The 14,309-nt window shown below is 34.3% G+C and overlaps 1 protein-coding gene across 1 annotated transcript; it reads right to left on the reverse strand.

Annotated features, from left to right (window-relative positions):
- Window positions 1-2,050: 2,050 nt before the first annotated feature.
- LRRTM4 (leucine rich repeat transmembrane neuronal 4) lies at window positions 2,051-14,103 on the reverse strand. Its single transcript, XM_060412084.1, has 3 exons — window positions 13,801-14,103; window positions 13,379-13,528; window positions 2,051-11,581 (listed from the first exon to the last, which is right to left on the reverse strand). Exons 2-3 carry the CDS (start codon window positions 13,380-13,382, stop codon window positions 10,029-10,031), a joined length of 1,557 nt encoding a protein of 518 aa, XP_060268067.1. The 5' UTR covers window positions 13,383-13,528; window positions 13,801-14,103; the 3' UTR covers window positions 2,051-10,028.
- Window positions 14,104-14,309: the final 206 nt, after the last annotated feature.

Below are 14,309 nucleotides of genomic sequence, written 5' to 3' on the forward strand. Positions count from 1 at the left end.
GATAGAAAGCTCAGATAATTATGAACTTCAAAAAGCTAGAATTTTATATTTATATTTTATATCATCTTTCTTCTAAGTTTCTAGATTAGAGTCTAAGCAGTAATTCTTCAAACAAAGAAAATCTGGTTAGAATACTGTGGACCATATTCCAAGATGATAAAACTGATTGACAGCCTGGTGACTGTAGTGGGGAAAGAGATTGAGAAAGTAATTCAGGATTAATGCCTCTGATGTCACTCTACACTCCAGGACAGAAATTACAGTGGGGACAGCTACCACTGAACTGACATTCTTAAATGTTATGTGAAAAATGGGATCCTTATTTGGCACAGGCCTAGTGCCAAAGACATGATGGGCAGCGCTACCATATGGAACTGTAGAATAAAAGAAGCAATCAATATAGTCTGATTCAAAAGAGACTTATGATATTGTCAATTTAACGATGATGTCCTCAGGAAAAAAAAAAGTACACCAGCAGTCTACTAAATTCTAACTTGATCTGTGTAAGTAGAAGAGTACTAGGTCCAGTGAACAGAAGTCTAACATGAATCAACATACTTGTACATACAGCTATTTACCAAGGTGACAGTACTTTTGGGAGAGTGATGTAATCAGACTTTTGGGGATCACTGGGGATGTTAGCTCCAAAGGGACACTAACCTGGAGATGCCAAACATCAATGTGGTCCTCCAGTCAAAGTAGGGGTCATGAAAGCAATGGAATTGTTGCTCAAGACATTTCAGAGTTGGATCCGTGGGTCTGTGACCCCATTATGTAGTTACTTCCCTTATTCTAGAATATATAACTGGAAGAAACATTCGTTGACTGGAAGAATCTCCAACTTGTAATAATTCCACCTTCCGAATCACAGAGAAAACAACTTATTGTCTTTTCTAGTAATGCTAGCATTTTTCTTTTGTCTGCAGGTTGCCGGTTTTTGCTAAGTGGTACTCTTTATTTTAAAGCACACAATAATATTTCATGTGAAAACTTAAATGTTTTTCATTTTAAAATATATCATAAATCATGGGAAATACGTAACCATATATTTATGCAAAAATAAGAGCTCATACTTTATTCAACCAAAATAAAGACTTACTATTCACATCAAAGCATTGAACATGTATGTGTGTATATATGCATACATGTATACAACTAGAGAAATATAGGGTTCATAAAATCACATATTAACTTATTCAAAAGGAATACCCTACATATTATTTGAAGAGTCCCACTTGTCATTGATAAAAACTTTGGGGAAATTAAAATTACCTCTACTTGTTATGAAAATGAATTGATGGCAATACCTGATTAGATTGAAAATTTATAAGTTGTTTCTATAACCCATTTCTTCTTTAGAGTTAATACTAAAAAATGAATTGTGAATGTTGCTTTCTTTGAAAGGTGAAAAAATGTTCAGTCAAGAGACTATTTACAAATCCTGAGTATTATTTAAATATTAGCATGTTTGGTACCCAAACTAAATTACAGCTCAGACAAGGGACTGAAAATTCAGGTTTATCATTCACTTTATTAAAATATAACCACAACACTTGTTTATACATAAGGCTATATTATAGCCATCATTATAATTAATAATAACAATGAAAATAATATAGCCACGTTGTATTTTAAATTTTTCAGTAGACAATAGGGCTTATGGCTAATAATCATTTATATTTACACTGAAAAATTTTTTATGGAATAGTTCAGAGTGGTTTTTGAATAGAAGCTCATTAATCATTTCAACAAGTTAGTTGGAAAGTTATCATCCCAATTCAAAAGATGGAAAAATTATATCACAGAAAGGTCAGATATACCTTTGCTTGTCCAATATTATAGAAGTAAACCAAATTTCTGAGACCTCTTTTTCACCCCTTTATCTAACTACTGGATCAATGTAATTTTGGTCCATGTTGTGGTTTGACCATCAACCTAAAGTATTTTAAGGCTGACCTCTCTGCTATTACTTTTACAGAGCTATAAACACAGAAGAAAATAACAATTTTTCATCTACAGGTACCATACCAAAAAAGAAGAACATAATTACTTTATATTTCTAGTATTTTCTTTTTTCAATTTTATTAGGAATATTTAACAATGGTTGGCATTAATTAAAAAAATAAATATCCAATACTTAATAACAGTGAAATGCATCATGGTCAAATTTATGCTGAAATAAACAAGCAATATTTTCAGGGCTTCATTTGCACGTAAATGTATTTCATAGGAGTCAGTTAAAGGAAACAAGAACTCAACTTTTAATAATTCCCAGCACAGCAAATTAGATAGCCAGCAGAAAATTTAAAAAAAGAAATGTTTCAGTAAACATGACTTAAGGGAGGAAGGAGAAATTGAAAAGCAAGCATATAATTTATATCCAAAGATATTTTCTTGTTTATTTTAATAAAAGCAATATAATTTCAAAGATTTATCTGATGATATTTAACTTTAAAAGAAGGCAGAAAACAGCAATTGTCATCTTTTCAAAAGAAAATATACAGTGAATATGAATTAAGCAAACTCCAGGAGATGGTGAAGGATCAGAAAACCTGGCGTGCTGCTGTCCATGGGGTCACAAAGAATTGAACACAACTGGCCCACTGAACAATGACAAATGAATTAAGTACCATTGATTTTCCAAAATAAAACAATTTCAGGAATTTTCCCTCTTTGTCTGGTATCATTTGGTGTGCCAAGATTAGGGTTTATATGGTTTTGCTCTAACTGTAAAAGTGACCTCAAAAATGGCATCAATTCATAATATTATATATTTCTATTTTGGAATAATTTGGTTACTGAAAGTGAAAGTCACTCAGTTGTATCTGACTCTTTGCAACCCCATGGATTATATAGTCCATGGAATTCTCCAGACCAGAATACTGGAGTGGGTAGCTGTGTCCTTCTCCAGGGGATCTTCCCAACCCAGGGATCAAACCCCAGGTCTCCCACATTGCAGACAGATTCTTTATCAGTTGAGCCACCACAGGGAAGCAGCCACAACCCTGCTTAGCTACCGAGATTCTAAAAAAGAGTGAGTTTTCTTAAACAAATCCATCTTTACTCATTTTAGTTTGTCTGTTTCAAATATTCAAATATATTATAAAAATCTAATGCAATTTTTGGTTTTTATAATTCAATGAAATTCGAAGATCCTAACCACTAAAATAGTAGGTAAAATGGTAATCATAAATTTGTTTACGAAGTTTCATTTTGAAGTTATACTTTCTTTATCTTAAAATGCTCTTTTAAAATCAAAGTGTCAAACATGTTTATTGTACCTTACTTTTTGTATACTAGAAGACTCAAAAAAAAAAGAAAAGAAAAACCAAAGAAATTACCCTTCTCGCTAAGTTCAGTTATTACATCTTTACTCCTAACTCTAAAGACTGAGAATTCAAAGAATATATAAATGACTGAAGCAAAGGAGAGACATGCTCTATGGATGTCCAAAAACTCAGAAAACCATGATGATGCATCAAGGAAATGAGAGAAGAAACATAAAATTATTTTGATGCCATTATATGTTTTTAATATGTCCTCCAAATAATTATTTTTGAGGCAATTCAGGTGTACTGGACATGTTAGTAAAGAACGGGGCTCATTCAAAAGTATAATATAAACTAATTTACAATCTGTTTGCAATATGCTTTTAAGTATTTTAAAAATATATGTATGTGAGATATATGGGTATTTAATGTCATATGGTTGTTTAAAAGCAATTATACTTCAGAGTTATTTTTCTTTATGTTTAAGAACATTATGTATATAATATTAAAAGATATTATTTTCAGATACAAACAATAATGCTAAATATCATAATCTTATTTAGTTATACACATGTTCATTATCTGATATCCAGGCATCAGTTTTGTTTAGCTTTTGCCTTTTTGTCAAGCTTGTTCATAATTTTGGGGATGGATTTTTTTCAGAATTTTTTATATTCTCACTCTTACTTAAACCTTTTATTAATGTTTATTATTTTGCCATCATTTCATTTTCAAACCTTACAAGTATTAAAATATGTAAGATCTGTCTTAAAATCAAACATCTTACTTTTAAAGAACCTTAATTTCTCTTGGTGGTTTAAGCATTACTTTTAAAATACTCAGGAGTATAAATCGTATCCTTCGTACATATCGAGCAGTTTCATGTATATTAAAACAGTTTATTAAAAAGTTAATGATTCTGATATCGAGGAAATAGTGTGCTTTTTATCAACCTTCCTTAACTGTTAAAATTTTATTTGGCTTATGGAGTGCATGAGAAAAATACCCTCACAATTTCTATTTCATTTTAAGAATATTGAGATTTTACTAAGCTGACCCAATGAATAATGGTCCTTTTGGTACTATAAAAAGCACTTTTAATTTTTAAAACATATTCAACATCTCTTTTATGCTTTCCACTGATCAAAAGACAGAGTGATTTTTCAGAACTTTCAAAAGTGTATATCAGTGTCTGGTGATATATACTGTGAGTGCCTGGTCTCATTTTGATTTAGTGATTCATGAAACTCTAGAGACATGAAAGTTCTGATGAGTCACCACGTACCCAATGCTAATATTTCTGAACAACTTCCAAAGCATAAAGCTATCTGTAAATGTAATTCTTGAGAACTAGGATGACTAGATTTTGCTGAATATAGGAAAGTCACAAAAAGAAAAATTCTGGAGTCATCTAAAGAATACTGGGGTGTATGAAAAGCTATACATTCCTGGGACCAGAGTCAGACTTCTCAACTTGGATTCTTAAAGAGAAACCATTTATTAAAACCTTGTTCATGAGAAGCTGCTGCTGCTGCTGCTGCTAAGTCGCTTCAGTCGTGTCCGACTCTGTGCGACCCCACAGACTTCAGCCCACCAGGCTCCGCCGTCCCTGGGATTCTCCAGGCAAGAACACTGGAGTGGGTTGCCATTTCCTTCTCCAATGCAGGAAAGTGAAAAGTGAAATTAAAGTCGCTCAGTCATGTCTGGCTCTTAGCGACCCCATGGACTGCAGCCTACCAGACTCCTCCGTCCATGGAATTTTCCAGGCAAGAGTACTGGAGTGGGGTGCCATTGCCTTCTCGCATGAGAAGCTAATACAAGCTAACTCTAGAAAAAAGAATTGAACCTTTTATTGTCAGCTTAAAATTCATTCCTAAATTAGCCATATCAGGCCTTCCTGGCAGCTGTCACTCTTCACCAGTACTATTTGCAGACTTTAATAAAAAACGTATTCATGAATGAAATTTACTTGGATCAAATTTAGAGAGTATATTTTTAAAAGTCATATTTAAATGCTTTAAAAATAACTGATTACTTGGAAGAAATTAAAATACATATAAATATGTGTGTGTGTGCTCACATGTGCACACATGTTATATATGCTCCCTTCAAGCATAAAGAAATTGCATGGCTGCTCACCTGAGCATGCCACTTTTTAGTTAACTCAAGATGTTCTCTCTTTTCTCATTGACGATGATTATAAATAGCTCAGTTTTTCTTCCACATCCCATCTTGCTCTTGTAAGCCTGAGAATGATCACAAAAATTTTACAAAGTTGACTATTCTGAGGAATAATCTGAATTGAGATATACTCGAGTAGGTGAATACACTCCTTCAGTGATGGTTCACAGAGAAATGAAATGACTAGCCCAAAGTCACAGCAAAATTGATAGTGTATAGTTTAAATTCTGCTTTTTCAAAAAAGAATATTAGAATATCTGGACATAAGATATGTGTAATTTTAGAGAGGATGAAACATTTATCTTAAGAAGTATTTTCCTAACAAATTCCAGTAATTATGATCCAAATTTTTGTTATTAGTATTTCATGTGTTCAGAATGGACAAGATATATCTCCTGCTCTCTATTTCTGTCTCTGAGCACATATACTTAATTTCATAATACAAACACATACATACACACACACACACAAGCATAAATAGACTCTTTAAATATACAAAGTATAGTTTCAATTGCAACTTTTTAATATGACACAGTAGTAGTCAGCCAACAAAATTAACTTTGTTTTCTTTAGCTTCATAGAAAGGGTATTAAACTCAGTGATTCTGAGCCTGTTTCACTCAGAATCCTGTTTGAATATATTATGAATTTTCGCTCCTGGAAATTAATTCAACATACTTCAAAATGTCAATTTCTACAGTGAAGAAAGAAGTTAATATTCCCCTTTAAATCAGTAGTTTTGACCTGACTTAATACATTCAATAAATATACATTATTAGAAATGGTCTACACTACCCACTGCACAGCAGTGAAAGAAATAATATAAGCCCAAAGGACAATCAATACAGTTTTATTTTAAAGAGTATAACCAAAATATTAAATATTTGGAAAATATATACCTAATGTCATCTATATTGCCATTTTTCTAATGGCAGCACTGTTAGCATTATGGGATCATTAAACTTTATATTTCAATTACTTCTCTTTTAAAACATTCTGAAATGCAGGATCTCTCTAGAGACCACATTTATTCATGTTACGGTTTTACTAATTTCAGCTATTTTAATTCAAAAGACAAACTCTCTTGGTTTATATTCATGATGATTATTTGTATAAAAACCTTTGCTATTTTCTGTTGATAAAACATATTCTGGAAGAACCAGGTATTCAAAATTTTGTTTTGTATAATCTTTAAGTAAAATTTTGGTACGTGGAATGAAGTAACTTTATAATTTTGTAATCTTTTTACGCAATAAAGCTACCTATCCAAAGTTTCACAAGCTATTTTCAAAAGTAAGTATTTGTAGTTTTCTCCGTCAAAGACACTAAGCTTTAGACTTCTTTGAACACATGTTCAGAACAAATTGAATAATTCAGTTCAACCAAGCACACTGATCCACTCAAGGTATGATTGAGATGAATCTATCAGAGTTTTGCCATATGTCTTTAATTATTCATTTCTATCTACTTTATTCTTTTATAGATATAAGAAAGTTTAACTGTTTAAATTATTATAATATTCTTCAGATTCTTACCATATAATGTGTACTTGGACCTTTAAAATTCATAAAGAACAGAACCAAAATTATTTAATTATTTATTTTAAAGATCATATGCCATATATGTGCAGTGGGTCATAGATATTATTCTAAGGAGGAATGTTAATATTTTTATTTTCTTCTTAAAGAGAATAGACAAAATGAATATTTTAACCATATTTAGACTATGATAATTGATGGTAACATCAACTATGTAAGTAAAATTTTCAATTTAATGCAATTTTTTTAAGGCACTATCTTAGAAATTAGCACTTAGTGCTACGTTTTCTAGTTAAATATTTATGGCTTTATTAAGTAATTTAATGTTTTGAATAACAAAGCTTACCTCAAAAAAATATACCATAAATGTTAAGATTCTCTATTTTTCAAAGTTATTGATATGTGAGGTTTGTCAAAACACCACCAGACCTAAACTCAAGAAACATCCGCTGTCCTAAAATGCCATAAACTTGGGCAAATCACATCTCTCTCTTGGCTTCATTTTGTAGAGCAGTTTTTTTCAACAAGAGAAATTTTACTCTGGGTTGATATAGAAGTACACTGAAAATTATTGTTTTCATAACACTTTCTAAGAATCTACTTTTCCTCAGTTCTTATTTCCATCTGCAACCATAATAAACCGGGCGAGGAGGAGTGGCAGTTGCTCTGTTTGTTTCTGTGTATTTGTGTTTCAAAAGAAATTAATATTCATTTCAGTGTAGTTTTGTTGAACCCCATGCACTCAAAAGTGCAGTTAATGATCTCAGATGTATAGCTTACCATTTTCTACTTTAAGAGTTTGATCTATTTCAGTAGGGCTACCATTTCAATTGGACATCTTCATTACAATGTTTAGTTAAATTTTTCATTACTTACTGCTGTAACACCACACCCATCCCCAACAATGTCACCGCGATTTCATGACCATAAACACAACTCTACGGAACACATATAATATCAAAACACGTTTTAAAACACATTTCTAAGAAGTGAAATATGTTTTTATTTCGTTTCAATCATGGTAATGCCTGTGGTCTTTAAAGGATGGTCCCTGGGACTTAAGACCTCTGGAAAAGTTTTAGAACCACTGTTTTGAAATGCTAGCTCTTAAAGAATCTTTCCTGGTGATTCTTTTAAATAAAAATCACCATGCTAATACAAACGCAAAGAGAAAATGAAAGAATGGAACTGGATTTTAATTTTCTTTTTACATTACTAGCCTTTAGGAAGATCTCAAAATACAAGCCAAATCTAGAATAAAACAGAATGAACTTTCTTTACTAATATTCACAAATATTGTATAAATACTACCTTGCAATAAAAACATCAAGACTTGCTAGATTTTTATATAACATTTTGTATTCTCTTTAATTTTTAAGGACAATTTCTTGTATAGGTTTCTCTTAGGGATTTATTATCAGGGATTAGTTTTCTTATTTACAATCATATATAAGAGGAGAAAATAAATTTTGTGAAGAATAGCTTAATATTTCAAATTACACTGAGTTGAAGATAATTTCAAATTCAGTGCTTTGTCTGAAAACATTTTAATTAGTTCTTAAGTCTGGGTTATGGAAAGACTTGGAATATATATCATAAAAGAGCAAATTACATTTTTCAACACTCATGCCGCTGCTGCTGCTAAGTCGCCTCATAACTGGTATTAAAAAGGGCAAAGTCTTCAAATGCTTGTTAAAACTTTCTTTTGAGAAAGTAATCATGTAAAATTGGATAGTAAGATGACACAGAGCCAGAACTTTACCTCTCTTTACTAATTTATTCTAGTAACAAGTCCTTGGCAGTCTCACAATCTTTGCACTTTTTAATTAATTTTACCAAATAAAAAATAATTGGCATCCACCATTACTTATTAACAAGTTGGAAATTTGTGACTATTTTTCTTCTCTAAATACGTTCCTATCTGTGATCTTTAAAATACACTGACTCCAAACTTATTCTCATGAAAATAGTATAACATGAAACACCTTCATTTGAGATGATTGTTACAGAAAGGGAAAATACTCAGAACCCAAATCTCTCTTTTTTTATTTATAAATATTTGCATCACTTAGTTTTGGATTAGTGTAACAAGAATGCACATTATGTCTTTGGGGATGACAACAACACTGACAAACAGTCCCTGTTATGCTTGTCATTATGTTATTGCTAAATCACCCACAATATCATGACCTGATTTTAGTTACCAGGGAAAAGCCAAAACGTGGAATTTAAGTTTCATTCTGATTACATACATATAGCCAGCACTTAAAAAACCTTTGAAAATGATCTATGTCCAATGGTTTAAAAAAGAAAAAGGAAAGGAAAGGAGGAAGTAAGGAAGAAAAGAAAGGAAGGAAAGGAGGAACGAGGGAAGAAAGGCAGTAAGGAAGGAAAGAAGGGAAAAAAGACATCTTTTAGTGCCTTAATACAATTACACAATAGGCCTGACATTCTCTATGCTGGTATAATAACCAAGTGGCAAGTAACATAGAAACAGTTATCCCTGTGAGATCCCTGTTGCATGCTTTAATCAAAAGTAAAAAATATACAACAAAATCAACCCTTGGATAAATTGCTCTTTGGTTTAAATCTTCATTACCTCCTGGAATTTTGGTAAAATCACTTTGTTTTTAAATTAAGCCAGCCCCTCCTTTACTAGATTACAAAGTCAAACAACAAAAAACAGACATAAATTTTAGGATGAAAAGAGTTTTGTTTGTGTGAATGTGTGTCTGTAAGTCCAACCCCTATACACAACCTGTTGAAAAAAAAAAAAAAAAAACAGATGCTTTAACATAGTGCTTTATTCCAACTTAATCTCATCCTTGAATGAACTTCCTTCAAGTTTCAACCATTTAAGGAAAAAGAAAAAGAGCAGTCAATTTCCTCGTGGTTGTAATTTAATTAAGTAACCTTTCACACTGAGCAAAACCCAAAAGCAAAAGGGTCATTAATCTTTCTAGTGATTAGAGACACCTCTAGAGCTTCAAACATTTACCTCTCCTTCCCTGCAGTGGAAATGCTTTTAGGAGGATCATGGTTCATACCTCACATTCCCTGGAGCCAGAGATGGTATATGTGCAGGGCCCAGATCCATTAACCGATATATCCATGGTCTCAGAGTTTGTAGGCTTGTAGTCCACATAATACTCCTGTAAAGGGGAATTCATTTGTCTCTCAGACTCTCTGGTCTTTTTCCGCCGCCTCTTCATAAGAGAGTGTTGCTGAAGTTGTTTCATGCTGGCTGGGTAGCGTTTCCAAGACACATAGATTACCAAGAGGATCATAGCCACCGAAAGAAAGAGAGCCACGCTCCCTGCAATAATTTTGTGGAATGAAACATGCTCATACTCTTGCTCTGTGCCAGGAATCTGAAACCCCGGGGAAGGGCTTGGTGTTTCAAGGGTGGACCGGCTAGGATCAGATTTCAAGGTTGTAGGTTTAGGGATAATCAGAGGCTTCTGGGGAGTTTGGGGTACCACGTGTGATTTTTCTGTGTTGACCACCTGGACTTCAGAGCAGATATTATATGTTTCCACTGCATCACTAACCTTTTCACCTTGGATGTGCTTAGGTCCTGCACATATCATGGTGCTTTCCTTATTTCCTTTGAAATTCTTAAGCCAATAAAATAGAGGACAAATGCTCCGACTGCATTCCCACATATTCCCAGACAAAGTGATGGATACTAATGATATCCATGCATTGACAGTTTCCTGTGAGATGTTGGTAAGCTTGTTGGAATCCAAATTCAATTTTTGCAAATTGGGCAAACATTTAAATGTGCCCGGCTCAATTCCTTGGATATCATTCCCTGATAAATCCAAGTTGTGTAAGGAACTCCAAGTCCATGTCAAGCCTTGGCTAATGGAGCGAATTCTGTTCCATTGTAAGTAAATTGAACGGAGGTTGAAGAGACGTGGAAAATGAGCAAAGTTGATCTTGGAAAACTGATTGTGCTCCAAGTGGAGCTCTTTTAACTTCAAAAGTCCAGCAAAAGCATTTCGCGACAAGCTTCGAAGACGATTATAACCCAAATCCAGAAAGTCAAGATTTCGACAGTCTTGAAACACTCTGATTGGTACAGTCTTTAATGAGTTAGATCTCAAGTGCAAAATGATAAGTTTCCGAAGGCCTTTAAATTGTTCAGATTGCAATGTCTGAAGCTTATTGTAGGAGAGGTCCAGACTGCGGAGATTGGGAACCGGGTGAAATGTTTTATTGTGCAGATAGGTAATTTTGTTGGAGCTTAGAATTAATTCTTTCAGTCTACGGATGCCTTGAAATGCATCTTCATCCACTGAGCTAATGTAATTATGGTCAAGATAAAGCCATATAAGCTGGTTAAGGCTGGCAAACTGATTGGATTTGAGTTTCTGAATGCTGTTGAACCTTAACGATAAGCCTTGTGACCCTCCAGAAATGTTCTCAGGAATATCTGCAAAAGCGTGAGACTCACAGTACACAATTTTGCCATCACATCTGCAGTTCTTTGGGCAAGCTCTCTGAGCCCCCGTGAGCATAACAAGCAGCAGTGTAGGAAGTAGCACTAGCACCACACGCATGCCTCTCAGCTGCGTAATTAAATGGAAACCTACAATATTAAAAAGAAAACAAATGCACATTGTAAAGCTATTAATGTAAATCACCTCGAGCTTACCAATATCAGGGGCATCTCATCTAGTGTAGTAAGGGAACAGTTGATTTAAGAACAATGTATTTGACACTTAAAGCCTTATTTTCTTCAATATTGCATGCTTACTATTTAGGTTTCATGCTTTCTTTCTTGATTTCCAAAGAACTAAGAACAGCTTCCTGAGTTTCAGGAGTTCATATGCATATCAACACTGGAAAACATCCATCCTATCTTATCACATAATGACAACATTTAATAACATCTATGTTTGGTTAGTCACTCTGTTGGATATCAGTATTAAAAGGAAGAATATTAAGTCTTCTGGTAACGGGAAAAATGTGACTTACTAAGCCCTATACTTCTACATCTTTCTTAGTTGAGCAAAGAGGCTGTGTTTTGGCAAAGGAGCTTCAGTAAACTGTCAAGGTAACCCAAGTTTGCCCAGCTTGAAATTGCATCCCTATTGCATAATGATGTAACCATATAGGAGCTCTGATAAAACAGCACTGGGACCAGTATACACAACAAATGAAGCATGGTATGCAGACTAGTAACAGCGGGGAGTACTGACAATGTATTGATAAGCATAGAAGCTCTCAACATTCAGGAAGAGATTCCTACTAAGGTTCTCCTATCCAATGATAACCAGCTGAGAGTCCTAACTACTGATAACACAGAATGCTCCAAAGTTATGATTATCAAATTTCTATTAAATATTTGCACAAAATACAAAATAATCTTGTGAAGTATTTGTTGTTTTTCTGATATACTTAACATAGTTGCTTTTCCAAATTTTGAGGATAAACAAAGAGAGAAACAGCAGACTACTAACGTCTCCCATCCCAAACTGCTCAAATTTCTCACTGACTTTTTTTCTCCCCTACCTCCATTAACTTCAGAAAATCTGCAAAGTTGCAATCTATTGGCACTGATACTGCATTTCCAAGTCATAGCATGTTAAGGGACTTCTTTCCTCTGTCAACAGTAGATTTATTATTTTTCAGTGGTGAGGAAAAAAAGTACCTTGTGCTGCAGTATTAATCTTAAATATTCATGTTTTTAAACAACAGGCAATCAGCCCAATTCTTAATTTAAGAAAAGAAACTCTGTTACTCAACGAATTAATTTTTTTTTTTTAAATCTCAAACCCCATCTTGCTCTCTGTCCTCTTGCCAGCTACAGACTCATTGAAATACATTCCAGCTCTCCCAGACAGGAGAAAGGGGTGGGGGGGAGGTGGTGGGGGGAAGCCGGCCACACTTGAAAAAATAAGACTGGCAAATGACTGCTGGATATTTGGAAGCTGTGTTGAGTATTCATCCTCAAAGATAAAAACAAGCCCTTGTGCGACCTCTGATAAAGTAATGACCCCACCCCTACACACACGCAGTAAAGTGTTGACAATCTTCCTGACAGCAACCAGAAATACAAGCATGATTAATATTATCAAGAAATAGAAGCAAATATATCATTTATCTCATGCTCAATTTCCAAGCAAGGATATGCATACGGAAGAGACAGTCATAAAGATATTTCTCCAGAGTCTGTTTAAGTCCGTGTTATGCATTTACAGTTTAAAAAAATAAAGGAAAATGATCTAAAAATATAATAGCAACTATAGTGAGTCAACTGGCAAACTCCAAGGCTGCCGCTTTTTGCCTGTTTTGATGTTTTTTATCAGCTAATGCCACGACTGAGAATAGGAAGCCGAGAGGATCAGCTTTGCTAAGAAGGAAACAACAAAAGTTCACTTACCCATCCTTTGTCATCCAAAACGGTTCCCCCCTCTCTCAGCGTTCTTCTTATTTGGTCTCTCGTGCTGAAACCACCACCACCTTCATGACACAGTGCGGCTGTCATTCACACAATTCTGATCCCGCATGTGAGCTAGTAGCCCCACACAAACTTCCCCGGAGAGGACAGACAAAAATATATATATATATATATGTACATGAAAAAAAATTCAGCATGGGGTGGGATGGGGGGCAGGGAGGTGGAAGCAGTAGGGGGGTGGGGGAGGGCCTCTAGGCTCTGAGCATCATTGTGTAATTCACCAGAGATCCATCAGCAGTAATTGGCAATCTGTGCAAAAGAGCTACAGCCCATCTCGAAGGTAACCAACTTCTCTGTAAAAAGAGAGGAGAAAAAAAAAAAAGAAAAGAAAATCTTCAGAATACCTGGCATTCCTTATTGTGCTGGCTTTTGCCATTCCCAGATAAAGCAATTCATCCTCTGGATTTTCAGTTCTTCCAGCAAGTAGGCCTCCTGTGCTGTATGAGACCCCAGTTTAAAAGCTATGCAGGCTAGGTTTATCCATTTAGCTGGTCAGGTTTAAAGTGTTTTGTAGCTGTGCTGAGAGGCAGCCCTTGTCTAATTCAGAAGGCTTTCCAGAGACTGATGATGCTCAGAGCTTGTTGGTGCTAATGCTTGAGTTTGTGATACACTGAGTGCCCTCCGCTGGAGAAAACAGATTGCACATTAAAGACGGGAACAAGTGAGCCTGTCAGTGGTGTGCAGCCTTCCCTCTCTCAGAAAGGGAAATTAAAGGTACAGGATCACTTTTTTTTTCCCCTCTGATAATATATATTATGAAAGGTTTATGCCAAAGAGCTTTATTCAGTGATATCAAATATTAAGATAAATACTGCCTCTAAATATTAAGGAATTAGTAGTTTTTAGTTACTTT

The sequence above is a fragment of the Ovis aries genome, chromosome 3, assembly GCF_016772045.2.
Source record: "Ovis aries strain OAR_USU_Benz2616 breed Rambouillet chromosome 3, ARS-UI_Ramb_v3.0, whole genome shotgun sequence".
NCBI classification, from domain to species: Eukaryota; Metazoa; Chordata; class Mammalia; order Artiodactyla; family Bovidae; genus Ovis; species Ovis aries.